We start from the raw sequence: 24,856 nt of genomic DNA, 5'->3' as shown, positions 1-24,856 counted from the left end.
TCTTTTCCTATGTCGTACTGCGTTCAAATCACAGATTCTACTCTGAATGAAAACGTAGCACCAATAAAGCAGAAAATATAAGAATGCAACTCTCCCTATCGCCGGCCAATATTGCAAATAAACTGCATACGTGGGCACCGATTTTGTACGCTGAACCCAGACCCGATGCTGCGCCGCCATTTGCTTCAAACCGATGGCAACCAGCCCTTTGCAGTAAGGACGTCAGGAATTTGGATCAACAGGTGGGAGATTTTTGTAATAATTTTCTACCTGACTAATGCCTCTTTTGCTTCAGTACGAACGTCAACACAGCAAGGAAGAGCAACAAAATCAGCTAGTACTAGTAACAATAATTAAATGCAGTTGTCCTCAGAGTCTCTTTCAGACATTCTAACAGAGGAAACGAACGCGCGCTTTTAGTGAAAAATATTTTGCACTATTTGCGCTAGCATTTCTAAGCGGTCAGAGTGATTGCTTGCCTAACAGTGAATTATGCCCGTACAAACAATTCATCAACATTAGCCCAAACGCGTTCACATCAGGACAAAGGCCTCTCCCATATCACTCTAATTAACCGTTTCCCGTGTGGCGTTGCGGCCACGTGATACTCGCAAAGGTCCTGATCTCAGCCGCGCACCTCCCTTCATGCGGCCCCTGCTACGATAATCTTTTTCGAATTCATTCATTTCTTTTAAAGGCCCATCGGTTATCTTACCGTCGCATCACATTCCTTACCCATTCAGATTTCTTCTTGATTTCAACTGTGATATCAATTCTCGCGTTTATCGTCCTACCGATTCTGCTCTCCACCTCTCTCTTAATACTGCGCCTATCTTTTTCTAGTAAGTGTTTCATTTGCTGTCCTGAGCCTAATTTCAACACTTTTCGTTAGCCTCCAAGTTTCTGACCTATAAGGGAGTACTAGCAATATGCAGCCCGTTCACACTGTCATCCTCAGAGACGCTGCTATGCTCCTATTCATTTACTGGGAGTGCCTGCCAAATGAACTGCACCGTAATGTTACTCTTGCAATTATTTCACTCCCCTGGTCCGAGATAGCGGTTACTACCTGCCCTAATAAAACAACTTCCTGCACAACTTAGCCCTTCGCTGCAAATCGTTAACTGTAGAGCACTTCCGAGTCTATTACACATTACTTTCAATTTCTTGATACTGTGCCACTGTATTTGAATGCTTGAATGCTTATAAATAGAAGCTTGGAAGCTGTCCTCATTTAAGAGCTTTAAAAATCAACCAGTAGGGGTATTCGTAAGGTGGTCTCGACACAGGTGGCGGAGGCTGGAAAGGAGGACCAGGAGGCCTTTAAATGCAACCAATATGTGGCTGAGTTCAAACGGGCGTCGGGTGAAGAATTAATGTGTAGGAGACATAGCAAGACGCTTACGGTGGCCTCGCAACTGGCAGCGGTCCAGCGGGAGGCTTCGGGAAAGATGGAGGTGCTCTAGAAGAAAGTTTTCAAACTGATTTGTATGAACCTTAAGAAAATTTTCAGTGTAGGAAGCACACAGAGGAGGGCTTATTTTCTTACGGTGGTCTGGGTACAGGAGAAGGAGGCTGGTAGGAGGAACCAGGAGTCCTAAAGTGGCAAGAGATACAGCATTGAACGCACGACAGCAAAGCGTGTTCAGATCTCGACCATAAACAGGTGAATTTAAAGCATCCTTACGGTGGTCTCCCAACTGGAGGGGGTCCCGGTGGACGCCTTCGTGGAGGGGGTGGTGGCCTAAAAGGTTATATTCTACTTATGCACCACTATTACGTATGAACCACAGTATGTATAGACTGAAATGAACGTGAAATAAATTCTCCTTACGGCGGCCTTGACACAGGAGGTGGAGGCAGGTATGCAGGAGGGGGCCGGAATGGAGGGCGGGTGGGTCTGTGAAGATTATTATAGTCATATTTTAGAGTATAACGACAGCTCAGCCAGCAGCATAGTGCCGCGTACACCAGACTTAGTTGCGCGATAGGGCTTAGCAAAGTATAGCATCCTAAATTATGACTGAGGATTTCCAAAGAAGAATTACGTTAATCTAAGGAAGCAGAAGCGTTAACTTCAGTCAAATATATTCGTGCCTAATTCGCATTAACATTTCCTAGTGGTCACCTTCATTGCTTTGCGAAGTTGGCGAAGATCGTGAATCAACACTAATAGAGTGCTGATTGGATGAGTAGACGTTACCCTCAAGCAAAGATTGAAAAGTGGAAGAAAAAGGGTATCCATACGGAGGTCTCGCCACAGGTGGAGGAGGTTGGAACGGGGGACCAGGAGGGCTGAAAAGAGGGCAGTTTTGTGGCTGAGGGTATCAGTTAGTTGGCAGAAAAACAAATGTATGAATTTGGGTGACCCTTACGGGGGCCTCGCCACTGGTGGTGGTCCTGGAGGAGGTCTTGCGGCAGGAGGGGGTTGTCTACAAGTAAAAGTATTTCCGAATTAGTATGGGCCTCACGAAAACTGTCAGTGAGGAATTGCACAGGGCGACATATATTCTCGCGGTGGTCTCGCAACAAGAGGAGGAGGAGGCTGCTAAGGGGGACCAGGAGGCCTAAATGACAGAAAAGAGGGTATTTTCCCCATGACGTGAAAGGGTTGATGTTCAGATCTGGTTAATATACAGAAGATTTTGAGAGACTCTTACGGGGGTCTCGCCATCGGAGGGGGTCCAGGTAGAGACCATTGTGGGGGAGAAGGTAGCCTAGAACATGTCATTCTTAATAGGCACTGCGTTGGCATTTGGCCCTAAGGAAATTTATGTCGGAAATGAATGTGCGAACAATTGCTCTTACGGTGGCCTGAGCACAGGAGGTGGAGATTGGTAAGCTGGAGGGAGTCGCGATGGAGGTTGGGTAGGTCTGTGGGGATGGTTGCAGTTAGATATTAGGATGCAAAAGCGCTCAGCGCTGAAGGCAGTGCAACTAAATGTGCATTGGATGCCTAAGCAAAATGTGGTGCCCAGACTTAGGACTGAGTCTTCTACAAAAAACTGAAAGTGACACCGACGAGAAATAGAATTTGTTCTCTGTCGATGGGGTACCGCGTTCAAATCATAAAAAAGGAACGCTCGCCGAAAAGGGAGCATTTTTAAAAAAGAAACGGTCAGGAATTGATCTACAGGCGCTACGCTCACAGGTTGATTTAGCAAGTAAACTGAGTGCATTTGCACCATTTTTTGGCGCCTATCCTAGACCGAACCATGCAGCGCCATTTGATTCAAAACCATGGCAACCATTTCTTTTCAGTTTGGACGTCGGGAGTTTGCACGGAGTAGCGGAAAGAATGTTAAATCCAATTTCCTGGCCAACAAATGCGTATTTTGCTTTGCGGCATACGTCAGCGTAGCCTGGAAGAGCCAGATAAGTAGATTTTTAATGAAAAAAGTAATCGAATCGAGCTGTTCTTAGTCTTCCATTATTAAAAGGAATTGTGGAATCGAACCCGAACTTTACTAAAAATATTTGTGCCCTTTTCCTCGATTACTTCTTGATGGTTGGCCATTCGGCTGTGTGGTACGAGCGTATAAAAAATTTATCGGCATCAACTTCAGCCGACCTACGCCTATTTCCCGACAAAAGCCTCTTCCATACCCTTATAGTTAAACCAGGCCTGTGTAGCTGGGACAAATTTACTCCCACAAATTACCTAATCACGTCCGTCCTCCTATCTCCTCATTCTATCTCATCCGTCCACCCCATAGGGGAATACTGGCAAGATACGCTGCTTTACACTTTATGAGAGATACAAGTAAATTACTATTTATGACCTTAGAGCTCCTGCCAAATGAACTTCACACCATTCTTATTCTTCCATTTACTTCGCGATGGTGGTCCTTGCCGGCGGTTGCTATGTGCCTTAAGTAGATATCTCCCCTGATAACTTCCAGTGATTTGCTTCCCAGCGTACACTGTTGTGCCCATCCGGCCTTATTGAACATTATCAGATAGTTAATCCTGAAACCCGGTTATTAGAGAGAACTGAGTTTATGTACTGATAAATCGAAGCTTGGAAGGTGTCGATATGTAAATAAATTTCAAAACATGAAAGAGCCAGGATGTTCGTACGGTGGTCTCGAGACTGGTGGCGGGGGCCGGAACGGAGGACCAGGAGGTCTGGAAAGAGGGTAGTTTTGTGCCTCAGGACATCAAGGTGCCGGCAGGATTTATGTGTATAAGAGTTTGGTGAACCTTACGGTGGTCTCGCTACAGAAGGTAGACCCGGAGGAGGCCTTGGAGCTGGTGGAGGTTGCCTATAAAGTAACGTATTCCCATCTCCTTGGTACATTCGCAGTTAGGTAAAAAAGAAGGTGGTAGATTCTCTTACGGAGGTCTGGGCACTGAAGAAGGAGGCTGGTAAGGAGGACCAGGGGGTCTAGAAAGACAGGAGAAAGGGCAATGTGCCCGTGGAAAAAATAATTTATATCCAATCTCGAATACAACCGCCAGAAACTGAAGCATCTTACGGTGGTCGCGCCACTGGAGGGGGTGCCGGCGGAGGCCTTTGTGGCGGAGGAGGTGGTCTGGAACATTTTACTATAATTAATAGCTGCATCGAAATTACGGCCCAAGCATTTTATGGTAGAAAAAACGTTCAATCAATTCCCCTTACGGTGGTCTGGAGACAGGAGGTGGAGGCTGGTAAGCAGGAGGGGGCCGAGATGGAGGTCGAGTGGGTCTAGAATATGGTTACAGTTAGATGTTAAGGGCGCAGATACAGTTCAGCGAGCAGGAAAGTGCAGTGGGTCCTGAAGGAGGTTCTGTATTTACTCGCGGAGCAGATGGGAATCTGTAATTTTCTGTCCTGTGGTTCCCTATTATGCACGATATATCATTCGAAGCCCATAGTATTGTTAAAAATAATTGATTCTTTGAAACTAACCTCATCAGCAGGTATTGATGACTAACACAAATATACTCAAAAACACCAATCTTGTCACAAGTGTCCTGTTGTCTCATATCTCTCAGGAATCTTTTTCATCGGCCATTGTACCGCGCGGCTGGAAAGTGGGTAGGCATTCCAGTACCGAAAAAGGCCATCGTCTTGTCATAAATTCCGTCCGATATTCTTTACTAGCGTTCCATCACAGCTAATAAACATGTATACTTCTCTGACATCACCAAATTTCTAGCGTCTGTTAATTTATTTCACGCTAACCAAATCAGATTCATAACAGGCTTTTGTTGCGATACTCAATTAGATTTATTTATAAATGACCTAAGCTCCAACCTCGATCTCAAAATTCTAGTGGACGCCTTCTTTTTAGACTTTGAAAAGGCCTTAGACAAAGTTTCATTCAAACAGCTTATTTTTTAAAATGTCACATCTTAATTTCAATTCTCTTGTCCTTCACTGGCTTCGAAACTTTCCAACCGGAAACAGCTTGTATTCGCTAGTAAATGCTAATCTTCCTGCTCCTCTGTTATATCTGAGGTACCCCACGGCAAAGTCCCGGGGCCCCTCCTTTTTCTCATTTATATAGACCTACCAAGTGGCATACGCTTTAATATACGATTATTTGCTGATGATTGTGTTGTGTACAGTCCTCTAATTACTAACAGCGATCATCAGCTTCTTCAGTCCGACATAGATAGCATATTATATTGATGCAATAAATCGCTAATGTCGCTTAAGGTGAAAAAACCCCTCTACTTTCCTTCCTCGGGCGTCACTGAACCATCTTCAAAATAATTTGTTGCCAACTCTTAAATCACCGCTGTAACATATAAATATCTGGGCCTTCATTTAACGCATGATCTTAGGTGGACATACCACAAAAGAAGCAAATCACCTTATCGGGCATTTCCGCTGGACACTACGTTTAGCGCCAGCATCGTTGAAATCTTTAGCCTATGTAACATTTGTACTGCCCGAACTATGTATGCATGCGCTATTTGGAATCCTAATCAAAATAATCTTTCTGTTACTCTATAACCAATACAAAACCGCGTTGCTAGGTTCATCTTCTCTGCGTGCGCTTATGACAGTGTTACCAAACTAAAATGCAATGCTTATCTCCCAAACTTAACTAACCGACGTCACATCGCAAGGCTGCCTATATCACAAATTCTATTATAATGCTCCCCACGAGTCTGTTATCATCCCTGCCTATCGCACCTGAAGCAGCACGAACCATGAAAAGACCATCTATCAGAGCCTGCCGCACATCTGCACATGTCTTCATTTTTTATACGCACTGCGAAAGACTGGAATGACATGCCCGGCCACATTGCGCTACATACTGACCCATCACTATTGAAATCATGAATCAAAGCAATGTTATGCTCTGTAACCCGCTCCCTCATGTAATACCCCTTCAATGGGGCCTTTGAGGTAGTAATAAAAAGTATATCAAATTTCTTGCAGTCATTAAATTATAGCGGGGTCGTCACTCAATGATTCAGGCTTAGAGAATCAAATTTTTTTCTTTCACTGTCCATATGTCAAAATAACAAGAGCCTTATTAATACTCTGTAGGTTGAGAGGACCAAGGCGTTAGATTATATTTGTAGTCTTAATGAATGAAGGTAAACTTTATCGCAAGTCACGTAATGACTTCACAATAAGCATTACCATTTCAACGCAAACTAACAACCAATCATAAAAATTAATTGCTATATCAGGCGCATTCAGACCATTCAACTCAGACCGTCATTGGCTTCTGCCACTTTGCTTTTTGTCATTGTCATTGCTGCTGTCACCAATATCCTCATTTAACCGGAGAAAAAGTTCGGCTTGTCAACGGTAATCCGTATACAATTCTCCAAAGTATGTGATCCTATGAATTATCAAAATAAAATTTGTCGCCGTTGATTCAAATGCTCTTCCTTTATGATTTTTCTCCATGTTCTCTGCTTCGAGTATCTGGGGTTTACAGAAACCGGCAACGTCTTATGACGGAAATTAAAGGCAGAAGCATGCTCCACCGAATGGTTGCCTTAATCAAAATTACATTTTCGGGGTAAGGCACAATATCTGCCGCCATTCCTTTAGAAAAATCAACTACATTTGAAGACTGCCGACACTGCCCTTATTTTTCGTTTTGGAACCTGGTAGCACATTGAGTACCCTTTATCTTCATATAGCACTCAGGCTACCGACCTCTTGCTCTTTTGAAGATCTCGTAAAAGTGAAAGATGCATTATAATCTATGCGGATGTGAGAAATATGCTCTACGACACATCCCTTTTCAATACTTACACACAATTTTTGGTATCCATCTTTATTATCACTGCAAAAACTAAAGAGCCAGACAGCAAGGATAATGGTATTCGAAATTCAAACTTTAACAAAGAGGGGGGGGGGTGGAAGCATCATGCCTATGATCTTGGTTTCCGCGAGAGGACTGGCCGTCGCCTGGATTATTGCAATAACCGTCGGCAAGATTTTAATGATCCCTTCATGCAAGTTCGAAAGCCCGGAGTCGGATGTTGGGTAGCTCACGGTTTCGAGTAAAATGGGTACGAGGACACCTTCCGCTGTCTTGAAAACGTTCGTGAAGAGAGATTCCATTGTGCTGCGGTTTGAGGCTTCTCTACTGTTCACTTGAGATCAAGGATGTATTTCGTGAAACAGCGGCTGTTGTCGCGAATTCGTACCAAACCGCAAATACAGAACTTGTTCCCAAAAAAGATCAATGCTTTCCAAGTACAGTAACAAAACAGGAAATCTTAAATGGCGCTCAGAACATAAACAATTTTTGTTGCTTCTTCCAGTTTTGTCCACAAAGATCCACGCAGACACAAAAGATTATTCAACCTTGGATAAGGGTCGTACAGTTGGGCCGCTTCTTGGCTTGCAAAGTCTCGTCAAAGTAGTATAAAGCATTTCCGTCTCAAAGCGCAGGTGAATTGGAGCACATTTCCATAAAAATCTGCGACCATGTGCCATGAGGAATGGAGTACGCGGTGTTCAGTTGGCATGTCGCGCTTTAGCGGTTAAACTGGACGATAAGTTATTAATTTCTACTTAAAATAATAACACCGTCCTTTAGTCTCGAAAACCGTGCCTTACATCGTGGATGATCACCACCATTAGTGGGCGAAACGCGGCATTGGTCCAATCATCATTAGTGAACACTGAATATTGTTAACATCGAAAGTAGCCTCAAGCAACTGGAGTATAAAAATGGCAGAATAACTCAGCGTATTCGTACGGTGGTCTTGGCACAGGTGGCGGTGGCTGGAACGGGGGACCAGGAGGGCTGTAAAAGTAACAAACGCGCGCCTCAGGTGATCGCGGTGGTGGTAGAGGAACTTATGTATATCAGATTTAATGTCTCCCTTACGGTGGCCTCGCAACAGGAGGTAGCCCAGGGAGAGGCCTTGGAGCAGGAGGCCTAGAATAAGGCAAGGTGTTTTGACTCTGGTTGGTAAAGACATCAGTAGTATTGTGAGCTAATCAAGGAGTTGGCATATTTTCTTACGGTGGCCTGGGTACAGGAGTCGGAGGCTGGTAAGGGGGACCAGGTGCCCTAAAAATATAGAGAGTGCACTGTGCTCAGGAAAGGAGAGATGATGCCCAGGTCTCGGATACATCCCGAAGAATTTAAAGGGCCCTTACGGTGGTCTTTCCACCGGAGGGGGTTCAAGAGGAGGCCTTGGTGCTGGAGCAGGTGGCCTAAAAATTACAGTCGAATTAATGGCTACATAAAAGCAATAGCTCAACCAGTGTTCAGGCAAGAAAATGTGCAAACAGTTCCCCTTACGGCGGCCTGTACACAGGAGGTGGAGGCTGGTAGGCAGGAGGAGGCCGTGATGGAGGGCGAGGAGGTCTGTGAAGGTGGTTAGAGTTTGGTGTTAAGGGCTTGAAAACTACCCGTCAAAGAGCTAAATATATTGGAGGCTAAATGCCATCATTCGATGGCGGTCAATACATATGGTCATTTAATGGAGGAATGAGACCATTAAATATTCGCATTTATATTTAAATAAATTATGGCGGCTCGTCTAGTGAAATATATTCTGGCAAAAGCTTCACTGGGACTTGACCGGGAGCACGGCAATTTCTCAGCTGCTGAGGCCGTGCGACAAGTGCTGTTCATGGTAGAAAATGTGCCTTCATGTGCTAACTTTAAGGACGCAACTAAGACTGTCTAACTTGTCTTTTACAAAACTCGTACGCAGAGCGCTATATTATGTTTGCGTGGCATGGAGTCTACCTTTCTAGGTTCTAAGCGCCTGAGTGGAAAGGATTGAAATAATCTCAGCTACGTTTGCATATTCCAGGTATAAAGGAATGGCACCATTTATCGCGGCGTTGCATTCACGCAACGTTGAGCTTTTTGAAACAACCTAGAGACATCTGGGAAATCTGCAAAAAACTGGTCGTCTTGCAGCATTTTACGGGTGCAACTTTAAAATTCTCATTCTTCCATTGCCGCCGGTTATTATGCCTAGAAAACGTTCTGTAACATATTTTCGGGCCGTGTCTTTGATGTTTTGCTCCGATCTCTACAGCCGAAAAGATAATTCGGGCTTTTGGGTGCCCTGTTAGAGGTAGGAGAAAAGATTTCCGGAAGCGCTAGTTACCCTCAAGCAAGAAAAGTTTAAAATGCAATAGTATGAGAGGGTGTTTGCATGGTCGTCTCGTCATTGGTGGCGGAGACCAAGGGGAATAAAAGTTGCGAAGGGGGCGCGGCGTAGTTCAGCTCCAAAGCGCTTTTGGTTGCCTAACGTGAGTGCACGAGACTTGGGGTTACGCTTACAGTGGCCTTGCAACGGGAGGTGGGCTCGGAGGAGGCCTTGGGGCGGGTGGAGGTGGCCTACAAGGCAAAAGGTTTACAAAACGGTCGGTATTTACCTCAAGAACATTATCAGTGACGAAGAGAGGAGGGTGAGAGTTTTTCTTACGGTGGCCTGGAGAAGGGAGGAGGGGAAGGCTGGTAAGGAGGACCAGGAGGCCTAGAAGAAAGCAGGAATAGCGTCATAAGCATCGCAATATAACGCATATGCCCTCATGAGGACTGCGCAGTTTAGGAGACCCTTACGGTGGTCTTGCCACAGGAGGTGGTCCCGGGGGGGGTCTTGGTGGACCAGGGGGTGGTCTGCAACATCGCATTCTATTTATGCGCTGCGCAGCCGTGACGGTTGGCACATCCGAAAATTTTAAGGCATCGCGTTGACATATTTTGGAGGTCTCCTTACATTATTTGGGCGCTGGTGCGCTGGAGGATCAATATGGGCGGTAACTGGGTTTACAAGCGCAGATTTTGTTGGACCATAACAATAAAACATCCGCATTTCCCCTGATCGCCTGCCTTTCATTTTCCGCGTTGCCTCGCAATTTTTGCATTTCGAGTTTTCAGTTCAGGACAATAAACCATCTTCTGTGCTCCGATCGGTAATTTTCCGATTGGTATACATGAGTGGACGCAATTTCACTTCACCGAGGATCAGATATTTCCTAATATTTTACCACCTCTTTCATATATTCCTGCAATAAAACCCTGGCCCAGCAGCACGATTTGGAGGTTATTACGCGACTACCTAAGTATTGGAAAGTAATTAAGTTTGGTGTTGCACAGTCGTAGTCACCATATTGATTATATAGCCGCTAGGATAGTCAATAGAAACGAGTAAAGGCGTTTAATTTCGCTCTCGCTAATAGATCACATCAAAACGAAGGCCTTTGTGGGACTGGCCGCTGACTGGAAGGCGTCCCAAAACTGATACGAAGTGATATGATAATGTGAATCAGTCAACGAATATTCCTTACGGTGGTCTGGCCACAGGAGGGGGTGGCTGATATGGCGGAGGAGGCCGTGACGGAGGTGGAGGGGGGCTGCGATTGTTGAAATGTCACATGAGTCTGGCGATTGGAAAGCCTGCTTCTGCCGTCTCCGCTCAATATCGGTCACAAAAGATAACTAATAAACCGATATGGTTTTCAGTGAAATCATCTTCAATATGTCGTTCAGAAATATAAATTTTACATAATTGGGCAGTGATGTAAAATCACTTAAAAGAACATAATGAAGGCATCTTGGAGGTCGAAATCTGACCTGCTGCGGTTCGCTTTCGCAGCCTTTTGTTCACTGAATGTGTCGGTTCAAAACGCACAGGAAATCAGCTGGTTTTTAAGCAACTGATTATTATGAATTTTTATGGCGGAAGGGCATCTATGGCCAAAGAGCGCCATGGCACAAGGTATTTTCGACTTCTCAACGTGGGGGTCAAAGACCCATTTCCCAAGCATTTCACCCTAAAGCAGCCGAGCACCAGACCAGGGGAAAGCATGCACCCATTGTATCTCCGGTGGGTAACCCGCGGCACTGGGGATCGAACCGCGCACCTCCTGCATGTGAAGCAGATGCTCCACCACTTGGCCGCCGCTGCGGTGGCCAAGGAACTAGAACTTTTCGCAAGATTCTTACTCTACTTTTAGCAACAACGGAGTAGTTCTTTGCGTTAACTGCCGTTTTCTCTCTATATCTAGTATTGCTATCATTTCTTGAAAAATTGCAAGTATCGCTTCCGGTGGCCTCGCCAAAGGTGCTCCTGGAGGCATTAAGTTAAAGTCAGAAAAAGGTATAATGTCGACGTGCGTTTTCAAATTTTTGTTTCTCCACTAATCCAAGGAGAACTAGTTATCTCAGCCTTCATTCTTTCGCAGTATGAACTAACCACTGAATGTGGGAAATTTTTCGACATTCAATAAACCGACAGATAATGTCGATTACGGTGGCCTTGCCAAGGGAGGTCCAGGAGGTGGCCTAGATGGGGGAGGCGGTGCTCTATTTATTGAAAAGGAAACGTCAATTTATATCCATTTTTGTAAATGTTTTTTTTTCTTAAATGGGAGCACTTGAACTTAGCTTAAATATGTATCGAGTAATTTTAACGGCCGTTCATGTGCAAAGACAGCTCAGTAAACATTTCTGCACAATTTAAAGTTTATACATTTCCTCAGCGAGATGATGGTAGAGGTGGGAGGTGCCGCATGTTCTTTTCAAAGTAGCCAAAGTCGGAACGCGGGGGCTAGAGAGAAAAACATTTTATAGGTTGGTAGTCTCTTCTTCCACAGCATATTGCTATTTTCACTGATGTACTACGATAATGTTTTCTTTGTACTAGATAACAGTTCGTGCATTTCTGTTGCAACATTGGTTCTACTTTTTAAAGCACCAGGTTACAATGTCACTGACGGGGGCCTTGCCACAGGTGTACCAGGAGGGGGCCCAGGTGGAGGAAAGGAAGGTCTGTGAGAAAATTTATAGTGGCTTAGCTCGGCTATGCCATGATATACGTGGCGTGAGCTATGCTGAGCCGCAGAGCAGCAATTTCGCTCTCCTTCTCCATGACTATACCGCACTGGCAAACGCCCCGCTATATGCATAACCCACTGATACCTTTACGCATGCGCACAAAATGAGAGGCACTATCAAGCGGCTCTGGCGCAGCCTCAGACTTGGCTACTGCGCAACGGAGGCGGACAGCTGAGCACGCGCCTGCGCCAGTGCGTCTGCCGCAGCTATGAAGTCACTCCTCTGGAATGCGCAGACAGGCGAGGCGCGCGCGGCGGCGCCGGCTCCGGCGAACCAGCTGGTCGTCATGTGACGTCACTGCTCCTCGCGTATGCGCAGCACGGCTCTCCAGGGGCCACGCGAAACTGCTCATTCTCGGTCAATGTAGCTCACGCTACAAAAGAAAGGGGAACGCAGCATATTGCATTCTCCTATGCCCAAATCTCAGCTGTGTGAGCAGCATACGATTCAAGAAGCAGCATGCGGCTGCCAGAGTGTAACATTCCCGCCGTTCGCACTGCGCACATAGAAAATGTTTTGCATAAACTAAACATTGCAACCAACCGCTATGTACAGGCGGCCTAGCCACGTGAAAGAAATACGAGGAATGGCTGCAGGCAATGCAAAGGTAGGACTTGACCAGATTTTAAGGAGCGACTTCCCTGTGAATGTGTGTCTGAATCCTGTCCTCACTTTCATAGCTACCTTACATCATGCTCCCAGCGTCCGGAACAGCTTGGAGCTCTGAAATGCGGTCTCTATGGCGCCGTGCTAAGAGAAGGTTTGTAGTGCACGGTGATATTAAAGGAGCATTTCTTCTGTGTGAGGTCTTGTTTTCTGTACTTTTCATCTTTCTAATGTGTAGCGTTAGCTAGAGCTATTCTAAACAGAAAGAACTTGTTTGATCATTGACATAATTTTGAATGCTTTCACAATTTTGCGACACGAGCGCATAAACCTGCAGCGTCCGCAGACACACAATAAACCCACTGTTCGCGTGGCACCAGCGCGGTTACGTTCAGGGCAGGTGGCTTACGGAGGCCTGGCCGTCGGAGGAGGGGGTGTGTATGCTGGAGGGGGTCTTTGTGGCCGTGTCCTGGGAAGAGAAAGGGCGCATTCTGTCACATATGCGACGCTGTGTGCAGAACTAAACAATAGGAAACAACCGTGCTGAGGCTTAACCGCCAGCAAGGTCACAGGGAACTCTTGATTTATGCATCAGAACACACATGGAGTCCTAACCGCGGCACAAAAGCATTATTCGGAGCCCGTCGTCAAAGCAGACTCACTGCAGCATATTACTTTCGCAAGAAAAGGTTTCACGAAAAAAGGTTCTACAAAGACTTGGGGGGTGTGATATCCTGCTGCTTCTGACGCGTGATATCCTAGAACGGAATGCGTGCAATTGTATACCTATAGCTTGTTTGCAATGTCTTCATAATTGATCAGTAATAAAACTTTATGTGTGTGTGTGTGGGGGGGGGGCATGTTTGTCATGTTTGTTTCATTTCTGCCGGGGTACAAGTGTCCCGGATGAGGAGAGTTCCTTACGGAGGTCTCCCGATTGGCGGCGTTGGTGGTAGTCTGGAGGGTGGCCTAGGAGGTGGCGGCGGTGGTCTGGAAAAAAGATTAAGTGGGACGTGTGCTGAAAGCAGCGAGAAGCGGGAGGAATAACACTGGCGTGCTGAAGGTGCATTTGATTCTTACGGTGGTCTCGCCACAGGCGGAGGAGAAGGAGGCTGGAATGGAGGAGGAGGTCTGAAAAGAGAGGCCAGTTATTGTTTTAACCGGGAAGAAAATCCCGCGTCCAAAGAACGAGAGCCCGACAGGGACACAAAATTTAGAGAAAATGAAATCGTCAGTAAGCATAGCCGCGTACCTATCAAAGAATATCGGCAGAAACGCCGATGCGTATATACAGTGCGGGTAAGCTTCATCAGGACGCTGTCGATAAAACCTCGCGGAAACTCGGAGGTGCAAGGCGATTGTGGACGGCACCACTAAGTGGAGGACCATACTGCTGATGTAATTAAGACCACCATAAAAATGGACTTCCTAGGTGTGTCATGCGCGCTATATACCTGCGACAATGACCATGAACTATTTCTGCAAGATCAATGCACTGTAAGAATGATACTGCTCCTACAAATATCTTATATCAAAATCAGCACACCCCTTTAATTGTGCTGGCAGCGTTTAGATTTACAATCCCCAAGAAAGGATGCTTAAAAATACACCTTCCCTACGGTATGCAATTAGAGCTTGGTCACAGGTGCAATCACATGAGATAAATTGAACTAAATGAACTAAATGTGTCAAAGGCGAAGGTTCTAATTAGCGAAGCAAATATTGACTTCCGCATTCTTCGTTGTTTTGTGCTCTTTTCGCTTGGCCGCGTCCAGTGAGAGCAGCGGCTTTCGACAATCAGCAAAATGATAGTTGTCAAAAATGTGGTAGCCCAAGTATCAGAAGTAGTCATCAAGTGGATTCCTGCGTCAGACTTAGTGTTTTGCCCACATTTCAAGCTTTTAAAACGGTACCATTTGAAGGTCTTTACAGAGCGCATCTTTTAAGTAAGTCAGAATAGAAAGTCCTAGAATTCTGCTTCGGCACTAACGAGGGAAATTCTATGTTAATTTATAAATTCGACATTATAGAGCTTTTGCGTAATCAGAAAGGAATGAAAGCGTCACTATTCACATTTGTATCCCAAGAGCCAGGGAACAAACATATTAGTGCTTACTAGTGGCGGACTAGCGCTCCATATACATTTAGCGCAAAAAAAGGGGACAAGGCCCTCTGTCAGAATTCAGTTTCGCGTTCCTACATGTTTTGATTCAAACTCTGCAACCGGATAAAAAACATCGGAATCAGTGCTAGGCTTTTCAGTGTATGATTTTGCACGCAATAAATTGTTACCATGACGCTGAGTATGTAATGAGTTTCATTCGCGCTCTTTGCAAAGTCCTCGTTACCTTCCATCGCCAGCACTTTTATTCTTAACGCTACTATCAATTCCTCAAAACCTCGAATGTTTTTTTCCCGCTTTTGTTATGCTGTATTTCCGAAAAAGCTGTATTAGGCAAGCAAGGTGGCAATGTAATATATGAGGATATTCGTACGGTGGTCTGGCCACAGGAGGTGGAGGTCGGTACGGGGGACCGGGAGGGCTGGAAGGAAAGGGGATATTTGGCTCAAATTTTCGGGTTGTTGTTAGGTATGTTAAATAATAGGTAATGAGTTCAAGGGACGCTTACGGTGGTCTTGCCACTGGGGGTGGTCCAGGAGGAGGCCTTGGAGGGCCTGGGGGTGGTCTAAGGAAGGTCACCGGGATTAACAACTGCCTTGTTAAGAAGCTGGCAATACGAACGTGAAAGTGAAGGTTCCTTACGGTGGTCTGGCCACAGGAGGGGGAGGCTGGTAAGCGGGAGGAGGCCTTGATGGAGGAGGTGGAGGCCTGCGGTGAGTATAGGTTAGCGTAAGACTCCTTTCTGTGTGCTTCTCGCCACAGTGAGTTTTAATCACCACGGAGCTGCGGCTGTATTATGAAGTAAACTCTGACCCCATCTCTCGTGTTTTAATTCATGTTGAGCCCAACTATATGGACTTATATTCTTTGATGTAGCAGGTAAAAAAATAACGGTCAAAAAAGAGGGCACGCAGAGCAACCCAGCCCCAAATGAGGTTCTTGGTGACGATGGGGGAAAAGGGCGGACACGGCGCGGGCAGTAAACTCACTCTAGTGATGCTGCGCTGGGAAGGGAGGGGATTGAAAGAATAGTCAATGGAAGGACCCAGCGTGTGCGTGAACGGGGGAGAAGGGCAAAGAGTTAAAGTTGCGTGCGTAGTCGCGTCTCCTCAGTGAATCGAAGGAGAAGCTGAAAGGCGCATCGCGTTTCTTTGCGCGGGCAAAGTGGGAAGAGGAGGCTGTCCCTTCTAACGGAGGGGAGACCAAGTTTCCTAAAGCCCTCCCCTACTGAGCGCCTGGGAAAATCGAATGCCGAGCTGGAACAAAGGAGCCCGGGAATCACTCCTTGGCACGTGCGTCCTCTGAGTTACACCTACCATTATTTTTATATAAAATACGGTTTTGACATGTGCTATAATTTCCTGCTATATATTTATTTACATGTGCCACATAATTGTCATGTTTGTTCCATTCAGGGCTGCCGCAGTATTCCTTCACCTAGGTATGTGCGCATAATTTTTTTAAGCTGTCAACTGTGCGCGTTACACACCCACTGAAGATTGTTTAAAATCCGGATTTTAAGGCAAATATAAATTGAGAACCGCAAAAATTTGTGGAAAAATCACGTAATGATGCCAGTAATGATGCCTACAAATACTTCAATTACCTATTCGTAGCTACCTCTGCTTCTTCCTCAGTTCGATCTTTTCAATCAATTATATTCCGTTCCTCATTGACCGGCAGTCGTTCAAAAAATGCGCAGCCGTTATGCTCAGACAGTTCCTTATCAGCAGCACAACGCCTCCCACTCTGAAACTAGCATTTATGTGCTGCCATGCCTTGAACATGGATGCCCACGCGGGAATATGATTTTCTTCATACTAAAAGTTCCGAAATATATGACACCAACCTCCCTTTTCGTCATGCTCCTTGATTTGGCTGTATCGGGCAGCACAGAAAATTCATTAGTGTTTGCCTTTTAGAAGCTAATGTGCGGGCATAAGCTTCAGACGTCAGGAGCTAATTACGTCAGGAAGCCGTTCATACTCTGGCCTGGCCACGGGAGGTGGAGGCTGGTACGGAGGACCAGGAGGCGTGCAAGAGAAGCGAGTATTTGGTTCCAGTTCCGAAGCGGTTGTTATATACGAGAAATAACTGGTAACGAGTGCAAGGAAGGCTTACGGCGGTCTTGCCACAGGGGGAGGACTGGGCGGAGGCATTGGAGGGCCTGGGGGTGATCTATAAATAGTCACCGGTATTAAGAACTGGGTTTTGTAACAGTGCGCGATATGAAAGCAAAATACGAATATTTCTTACGGCGGTCTGGCCACAGGAGAGGGAGGTTGGTATGCGGGAGGGGGCCTTGATGGAGGGCGTGGAGGTCTGCGGACGTTTCAAGTCAACGTAAGACTCCTTGCTCATAACACCGCCCGTAAGAGGGCAAGGGTGCTTTTCAAAGCCGTAACTTTTCATCACGAATGAGTTCCGAATGCGGTTTCAAGTTAACTCTGAGCCCATCTTTCCTGCCGTAATTCATGCTGAGCGCGACTATGCCGACTGATTATCTTGGGGGTAGCTCTAAACAAAAATAACTGTGAAAGAGGTCACGCTGAGCAATGCATCCGCCGTCCCTGTTCTTGGCGCGTGCGTCTTCTGCTGAGCTACATTTCAAATTGTTTATTTTTCGATACAAGGAATGCGTTTTACAGGAGTTATGAGTGGATACATTTAATTTCTTTACGTGTGCCGCGTAATTATACAAAGTTTGCTCTTTAAAAATCTCGGTTCTAGTAGGCTTATCAGCTTTCCATGCCAGCATATTTAAGGCTGCCGTTAGTATTATTTCATTTTTGCATGTGCACGTCCCATTTCTCCAGTTGTCTTCTTTGAGTGTTAGGTATTCCTACTGTGTGTTTACAATCTGTATTTTGTGTCAAAATAAAATAATAAATGCAAAAACAAATATTATTGAAGAAATTATGCATACCCCTATAGATTACAAAAACAATTTAATTAGCAATTCTTAGAGGACTACTCTTTTTCGTCCATTCTGCATTTTCTACCTTTTATGCTTCGTTCCTCTGCGACTGGCTGTAGTTGACAGAAGTGCAGAGCCTTGATGCTTAATATCCTTTTTATCACGATGCACAAAGCGTTCAAATTAGCGATTAGCAAGTTCTTGCAGCCATGTCATCCGGATGCATGAAACGTGGTCATGTCATTTTGCTTCCTCTCAATGTTGCAGTGAATTTATGACATCAAAATTGTCTTTTTCATATGCTCCTTAACTGGCGGCGTTGGTCAACATATGAAATTCATTATTAATGGTTGCCAGTTGAGAACGGATTTAACCGCCATAAGGTTGACAAGTTATGTGTTAGTTTATTGCAGAAGATAGGAGTAAAGGATTCGTACGGTGGTCTGGCCACAGGAGGTGGAGGCTGGTACGGGGGACCAGGAGGGCTGGATGAGAAAGGAATACAGTCATTCCTCGTTAATACGACCGCTCTTAATATGGACGACTCAATTTATGGACAGTTTTACTGGGGATAAAAGTTTTGCTCTCTATGTACGCCTCGTTAATGTGGAAACTAGATTTCCGGACAATCGACACAGAAAAAATTAGCAGTGCGCAATACGGCCCAAGTTTTTTCCTCTTTAATATGGACGGTTATGAGAACATAACCATAGCTGGCCCAACCAAGTGTTTCAACGTTTGCATTTTGAGCGCCGTACAGCTGAGGAATGCAGTGGGAAAGAGTGATTGGCTGAGTGAAGGCTTTTTTTTTCTTGTTGGTGTGGTGGTGGCTTCGTGCTTTACAGTGCAAACTTTCCATTAGACCTTGCCTCACTATTTTCTACATTGCATGAATGACTGTGATGCAAACTCCCTTTGCAGCTTGCGCCATGCAGGCTACATTCAGCAGTTGTCAGCCGACTGAGTACTGTATGTAGCAGCAGTTCGTGAGGTGGGGACAGTGGTAGTCGTTGTTAGGTAATTTAACCATGAGATGCCATCAGCATATCATAGCTGCATCAAATTACACCACATTAATTTAATCACCATGGCGACCAGGATAATGGGCTTGTGGCTCCAAAGATCATGTCTAAGTTCAACTTCGCTGCAGACACCAGTATGCACAGAAGCAGGCCTTACGCACAGCATGTTTTCTTCTTCGGGATGTGTTTTTATGGACGACTCGCCTTACATACATTTTTGCTCGGGATCCAAAGTGTCCATATTAATGAGGCGCAACTATACTTATCTCTACTCTTCATCCTGTTATTGCTTACTGGAAATGTGCGGTAATGAGTGGAAGGGACGCTTACGGTGGTCTCGCAACAGGGGGAGGACCGGGAGCAGGCCTTGGAGGGCCTGGGGGTGGTCTATGAAAAGTCACCGGCATTAAGGACGGGTTTTTGTAACAGTGCGCGATATGAAAGCAAAATATGAATATTTCTTACGGCGGCCTGGCCACAGGAGGGGGAGGTTGGTATGCGGGAGGGGGCCGTGATGGAGGACGTGCAGGCCTGTGGACGTTTCAATTCAACGTAAGACTCCCTGCTATGGTTTATAATCAAAACTCTGCACGTAAGAGGGCCAGAGTGCTTCTCAAAGCGGTAATTTTTCATCGCGTACGGGATCCAAATACGGCTTGAAGTTAACTCTGAGCCCATCTTTCCTGTTGTGAATCATGCTAAGCGCGACTATGCAGGCTGATATTCTTGGACGTAGCTGGAATCAAAAATAACGGCGAAAATAGGGCACGCAGAGCAACGCCTCCCACTACCCAGTCTTAGCGCGTGCGACTGCTGCCTCTTTACATACTTTTTTTTATTAAAAGCTGGGCTTTGTCGGGCGTTAGAGTTGCCTGAAATTAATCTTTACGTGCGCCACGTATTTATGCCATGTTTCTTCTCCGTAACTCACTGTTTGACTGAGCTTCAGGTAAGTCTGTGGCAGCCCCATTCGGGGCTGCCGTCTGTAGTCCTTCATTTTAAAAGTGCGCATCCCATTTTTTACGCTGTCAAATTTCTGTGTTACACAGGTACTGAAGACTGTTTAAAATCTGGATTTTGAGGCATGAAGGTAAAAAGAATTTCTAATATTTTTTGCTCAAGAACGTGAGCATAGCCGCATAGAAGAGAACTAATATTCTATTTAGCGATTCTTATACCACCATGCTTTTTCTTCCGACATACCCAGCAGTTTTGGACCGAAGCATTTTTGAACGAAATTGGGTTTATGAACGCAATTTTTTTGTATATGGTAAGATTTCACTGTAGCAATCAATAGATCCTCAAATATTTTGTCTGCAGCCTTGCATTTTTTTGCTGCTAACGTTCTTGCTATCGTCAAAAGCATTCCCGTTTGTTTACTATGGCAGTGTTAACTGCTATATTCGAGCGATAGAAAAACTTTAAAAGAAAACTATTCGTACACATCGGAAAGATATATCATTACCTTCAATATTTCTCTATTAGTTCTTTACAATTTTTGAATTTTAAGAAATTTTGTGCAACAATTCTGGACAAGTCTCTTTGCAGTCTTTCAGGATTCGTTCCTCACCGACCGGCCGTCGCTCACAAAATTCCACACCGTTGTGACTTAGTGTTTTTTATCACGAAGCACAACGCCTTCCACTCATCATCTAGCACATCTTCGCAGCCATGCCTTGCAAATGCATGACACGTCACCATGTAATATTGCTCGAGTCGATGTTTGAGATTCTGATAGCAAAATTTTCTTTTCCACATGAAAAATAAATCTTGACAAGTTGCGAGCTTATATACTACAGAAGAAGATATGGCACGAAAGGGTGCGTACGGTGGCCTGGCCACAGGAGGTGGAGGCTGGTACGGGGGACCAGGAGGCCTGGAAGAAAGGGGTATACGTGGCTTTATTTTTCAGGTTCTTACTGAATACGGTAAATAGCGGGAATTAAGTGCAAGGGATGCTTACGGTGGCCTTGCCACAGGAGGAGGTCCGGGAGGAGGCCTCGGAGGGCCTGGGGTTGGTCTAAGAAAAGTCAGCAGCATTAGGAACTGGTTTTTGGACCAGTCCACGATATGAAACGAAAAGATGAGTATTTCTTACGGCGGTCTGGCCACAGGAGGGGGAGGTTGGTATGCGGGAGGAGGCCGTGATGGAGGCGGTGGAGGCCTGCGGACGTTTCAAGTAAACGTAATACTCCCTCCTGTGGTTTACAGTCATAACTGTGCACGTAAGAGGGCCAGAGTGCTTTTCGAACTGTTCATCACGAACGAGCTACGACTACGTTATAAAGTTAACTCTGAGCCCATCTGTTCTGCCGTAATTCATGTTGAGCGCGACTATGCAGGCTGGATATTCTTGGAAATTGCTGGAATCAAAAATAACTGTGAAAGAGGTCACGCAGAGCAATGCATCCGCCGTCCCTGTTCTTGGCGCGTGGGTCTTTTCCCGAGATATATTTAAAATTTGTTTTTTTATATACATAAAAAGAACGTGTTGTACGGTGGTTATAAGTGGATACAATTAATTTCTTTTGCGTGTGCCGCGTAATTATGTCTTGTTTATTCTTTTTAACTTGTGATGCGTAGCTCACTCTGCATTTTCTTCAGTTCTGTCTTTTCAGTCTTTTCTTTCGTTGCTCACCGGCCTGCCATAGGTCATAAAAACGGACAGCCTTGATACTTAGAGCTTTTCATCACGAAGCATGAAGCCTTCCACTCAGAGGTTCGCAAATTTTTGCAGCCATGTGTTGCGGATGCAAGTCATGTCTTTCATTTTGCTTCGTGTCAGTATAACTGCAAATTCTCATTTTACACATGCTCCTGGAACTGACTGTGTGTCGGTCAGCATATTAAATTCATTATTAATGGTTTTCACTTGAGAAGAGATTGAAATCCGATAAAGTTGGCAAGTTGCGAGCTAATTATATACGGAAAAAAGATATGGCAGGAAAGGGTTCGTACGGTGGCCTGGCCACAGGAGGTGGAGGCTGGTACGGGGGGCTGGGAGGCCTGGAAGACAGGGGTATACGTGGCTCTATTTTTTAGGTTGTTATTGAATACGGTTAATATTCGGTAATGAGTGGAAGGAACGCTTACGGTGGTCTTGTCACTGGGGGAGGTCCGGGAGGAGGCCTCGGAGGGCCTGGAGGTGGTCTATAAAAAGTCACTGGCATTAGAAACTGCCTTCGTAAGAAGCTGGCAATATTAACGTGAAAGTGAAGGTTTCTTACGGTGGTCTGGCCACAGGAGGGGGAGGCTGGTAAGCGGGAGGAGGCCGTGATGGGGGAGATGGAGGCCTGTGGAGGTGTTCAAGGTAGCGTAAGACTGCTTGCTGTGCTTGGCATTTATACTACAGTCTCCGGGTGAAGAACTCTGCAGTCCGGAGACGTACAAGCACATGGAGTATCTCGTAGGTAAGCGTTTAGTTACAAAAAAATGCGCCCTGTAGTTTGCTTTCTTTAGAAACTGCAATACTGCAGCTGAATTGCTACAAAAATATCACTGTTAATGAAAGCGTGAAGGAACGATCCAGGGTACGTTTAAATATATGCAGAAAGGGGACGCACTGCATACAAAAACTTGCGGCTATGTTGCTTGAAAGTTGCTTGTGACGCTGTAAAAAGGATAACGCTATAAAAAAACGCGATCAACATTCGCCGACTCGCGAAAATTCCCCAAAAATTTCCCATTTTAATTGCAGCAAAAACACCGCACATACTGAAGAGCATTTATAAAATTGAAACAAGATAGACAATAGAACAATTGCACGCCTTATGTTTCTCGACTCTGCGCACTTTGTCAAGCCGTCCCCGAGTCGCCAATAACAAGATTTTTTTTCCCTTAAAACCTAGGGTTGGGTAAAAGTTCAGTGCTACAGTTTGAATAATGATTTTAACGCCATAGCCTTAAGGGTCCGGCGTCGCAAAAAGCTGGCGTCGTTGGCCGTGTGCGAAATATGTCGATGGAAGCAATGAAGCAATAAAGTCGAGCTGAAGAAAAAAATCGGTTAATTCGGGTTCGGGTGTCAATCGAATTAGAGATCTGCGGATTCTGTGACGGGCACGCTAGCCATAAGCCAATAAGGCCGAATGTGGACCTACTGATTGCGTTGGAGTCTGACTTAGTGAAATTACGCGTCTGTAAATTAGGAATTACGTAACTGAGTAGGCGATGCGAACGGGACCGAATAAGGCTATTGCGTTCTACTCTTATAGGAGAAGCTTAAACGTTCCCCAAGCTTATATTCTTTTTTAGTTTGAATAATAACTAATATAAGGCTGCATATCTAAGCGCTAAAAGAGCGATAGATGACGAAAACATGTTTTTGAGATATACATTTGAAAATAAAGCTTCTGCCGCTATACTGATGGCACCAAACATGACGTTACCGGTTAATGGACCAATTGTAATTTAATACTGTTGCGGGAAAGAATATATTTACAGCTATGTACACCAGCGAAGGAACAGCTGTTGTTGTTAGCCTATCAAAAGATGGCACATACACACACTGGGGGCTCGGCCAAGAATCGGGTGGCTGTTCACCTGAACGCAATTAATAAAAAGGAAAAGCCCGTGGGAACGCAACACCGGTGAATTCTTCCTCATGAACAGTAAAGGGATGATAGTTTTGATTTCATAATTGTAAGAAGATTAATAAACAGAGGAATTAAATAATATTGATTAAGTCAAAATGTAATAATTGATAGAAAAGAAAATTTTGAAACACTTAGCAAGGCAGCCGGTGAGATTCTATCAGAAAATTTAGAACAGCGGGTACAAACAGATCTGTGGCTGAACCCAAATGTGTTGGCGCCAAATGATAGCAAGAGCGGGGTGCTCAAACTAAGGCCAAGATGCTGCAAGGGCTCCTCCAGCAACCTTTTTCTCAGAGAGTTGAATCAGCGACAATACAGCCAAAAATTTTCTATACATTCAGGCTCATGGCAAAATGCACAAAGGGGAGAGAGCGCCAGACCCGACCTGTGTAAATAGAAATTTAGAGGGGGATGCGGCAACGCAGCCTCGTCAGTGATACTTCAAGCTGCCGAGAGCAACAAATTTTCCTGTTCAAATAATATTTAAGGTGCTCATAATCCGCCGATGTTAAAAGTGTTGTGTCTTGCGTGCTTAAAAACGCCCGTCGCCGAAATCTAGATGCTGTAATATAGGCTGTAGCCGGGATGATTGGCAACACGGGAACGCTGAGGGAAGCCTTTGCGAGATTGTCAGCAATCTCACTTACTGTCACACTGCTGTGACCGGGAACCCATACTAAATGAACAAGGCTCAAATGCGGAGAAGTAGGGATAATAAAGTTTTGAAAATGGGACCGTCAACATGTGGAGCGAGGAACGAACACAAAGATAAAGAATAAGTAATTACTGCAACTGCTGTAATAGAGGGGTCTAGCTTGCGTAGTGCAAGTACAACTGCTAGAAACTCTGCTTGAAAAATAGGGGTGAAATCTGGAAGGCGCAGTGAAAAGGACCAGTCTAATTGCGAGCAAAATATTCCCACACCGGCTTTTTCATTGCATTGCGATGCATCAGTGGCTATTGCTATATCTGTAGGTAAGGTCCTCAGATGATCTTCTAGTAGACCATTTAGAATACTCAGTGGCACAAGTTTTGCATTTTTTGGGAATATGTCGTCGAAAACAATGTGGATAGCGGGCCCATTGCGAAGCGCAGGAAGGATATCATAAATGTTTACATCTAAAGGCTGAAGCAATCTTTGCACAAACACTACCTGAGGAGGATTGAAACGAGACCAGGGGACACCAAAAAGGAGGTCGGCTTACAACAGAAAATGCTTTGGGAACGGTGGAAATGGGATTCATAGATCCTGAGGTAGAGGAACAGCTACGAGCGGCACTCAGAGCACAGTCAGAACTTCGTTGTCGTCTTCCGTCTTC

General features: G+C 45.2%; 1 protein-coding gene across 1 annotated transcript in view; it reads right to left on the bottom strand.

Moving 5' to 3' along the window:
• The window catches only part of LOC144115910 (uncharacterized), a 175,268-nt gene that overhangs the window by 69,063 nt on the left and 81,349 nt on the right, over positions 1–24,856 (bottom strand). Inside the window, exons 59-93 of the mRNA XM_077650542.1 lie at positions 22,173–22,238; positions 22,039–22,095; positions 21,904–21,951; positions 21,044–21,109; positions 20,909–20,965; positions 20,774–20,821; positions 18,361–18,408; positions 17,263–17,328; positions 17,128–17,184; positions 15,649–15,714; positions 15,515–15,571; positions 15,380–15,427; positions 13,965–14,015; positions 13,809–13,874; positions 13,294–13,353; positions 10,730–10,795; positions 10,002–10,058; positions 9,865–9,915; positions 9,720–9,776; positions 8,721–8,786; positions 8,576–8,632; positions 8,439–8,486; positions 8,301–8,351; positions 8,169–8,216; positions 4,625–4,690; positions 4,479–4,535; positions 4,340–4,387; positions 4,209–4,265; positions 4,081–4,128; positions 2,376–2,432; positions 2,248–2,295; positions 1,835–1,900; positions 1,688–1,744; positions 1,550–1,597; positions 1,406–1,462 (exon numbers count right to left, since the gene is read on the bottom strand). Of these exons, the coding sequence (XP_077506668.1) occupies positions 1,406–1,462; positions 1,550–1,597; positions 1,688–1,744; positions 1,835–1,900; positions 2,248–2,295; positions 2,376–2,432; positions 4,081–4,128; positions 4,209–4,265; positions 4,340–4,387; positions 4,479–4,535; positions 4,625–4,690; positions 8,169–8,216; positions 8,301–8,351; positions 8,439–8,486; positions 8,576–8,632; positions 8,721–8,786; positions 9,720–9,776; positions 9,865–9,915; positions 10,002–10,058; positions 10,730–10,795; positions 13,294–13,353; positions 13,809–13,874; positions 13,965–14,015; positions 15,380–15,427; positions 15,515–15,571; positions 15,649–15,714; positions 17,128–17,184; positions 17,263–17,328; positions 18,361–18,408; positions 20,774–20,821; positions 20,909–20,965; positions 21,044–21,109; positions 21,904–21,951; positions 22,039–22,095; positions 22,173–22,238 (1,971 nt within the window). The remainder of the gene's footprint in view (positions 1–1,405; positions 1,463–1,549; positions 1,598–1,687; positions 1,745–1,834; positions 1,901–2,247; positions 2,296–2,375; positions 2,433–4,080; positions 4,129–4,208; positions 4,266–4,339; positions 4,388–4,478; positions 4,536–4,624; positions 4,691–8,168; positions 8,217–8,300; positions 8,352–8,438; positions 8,487–8,575; positions 8,633–8,720; positions 8,787–9,719; positions 9,777–9,864; positions 9,916–10,001; positions 10,059–10,729; positions 10,796–13,293; positions 13,354–13,808; positions 13,875–13,964; positions 14,016–15,379; positions 15,428–15,514; positions 15,572–15,648; positions 15,715–17,127; positions 17,185–17,262; positions 17,329–18,360; positions 18,409–20,773; positions 20,822–20,908; positions 20,966–21,043; positions 21,110–21,903; positions 21,952–22,038; positions 22,096–22,172; positions 22,239–24,856) is intronic.

Source organism: Amblyomma americanum, chromosome 1 (genome assembly GCF_052857255.1).
Source record: "Amblyomma americanum isolate KBUSLIRL-KWMA chromosome 1, ASM5285725v1, whole genome shotgun sequence".
Classification (NCBI taxonomy): Eukaryota; Metazoa; Arthropoda; class Arachnida; order Ixodida; family Ixodidae; genus Amblyomma; species Amblyomma americanum.
Note: the sequence above shows the minus strand (reverse complement) of the source record. Positions and strands in the feature narration are given on the sequence as shown.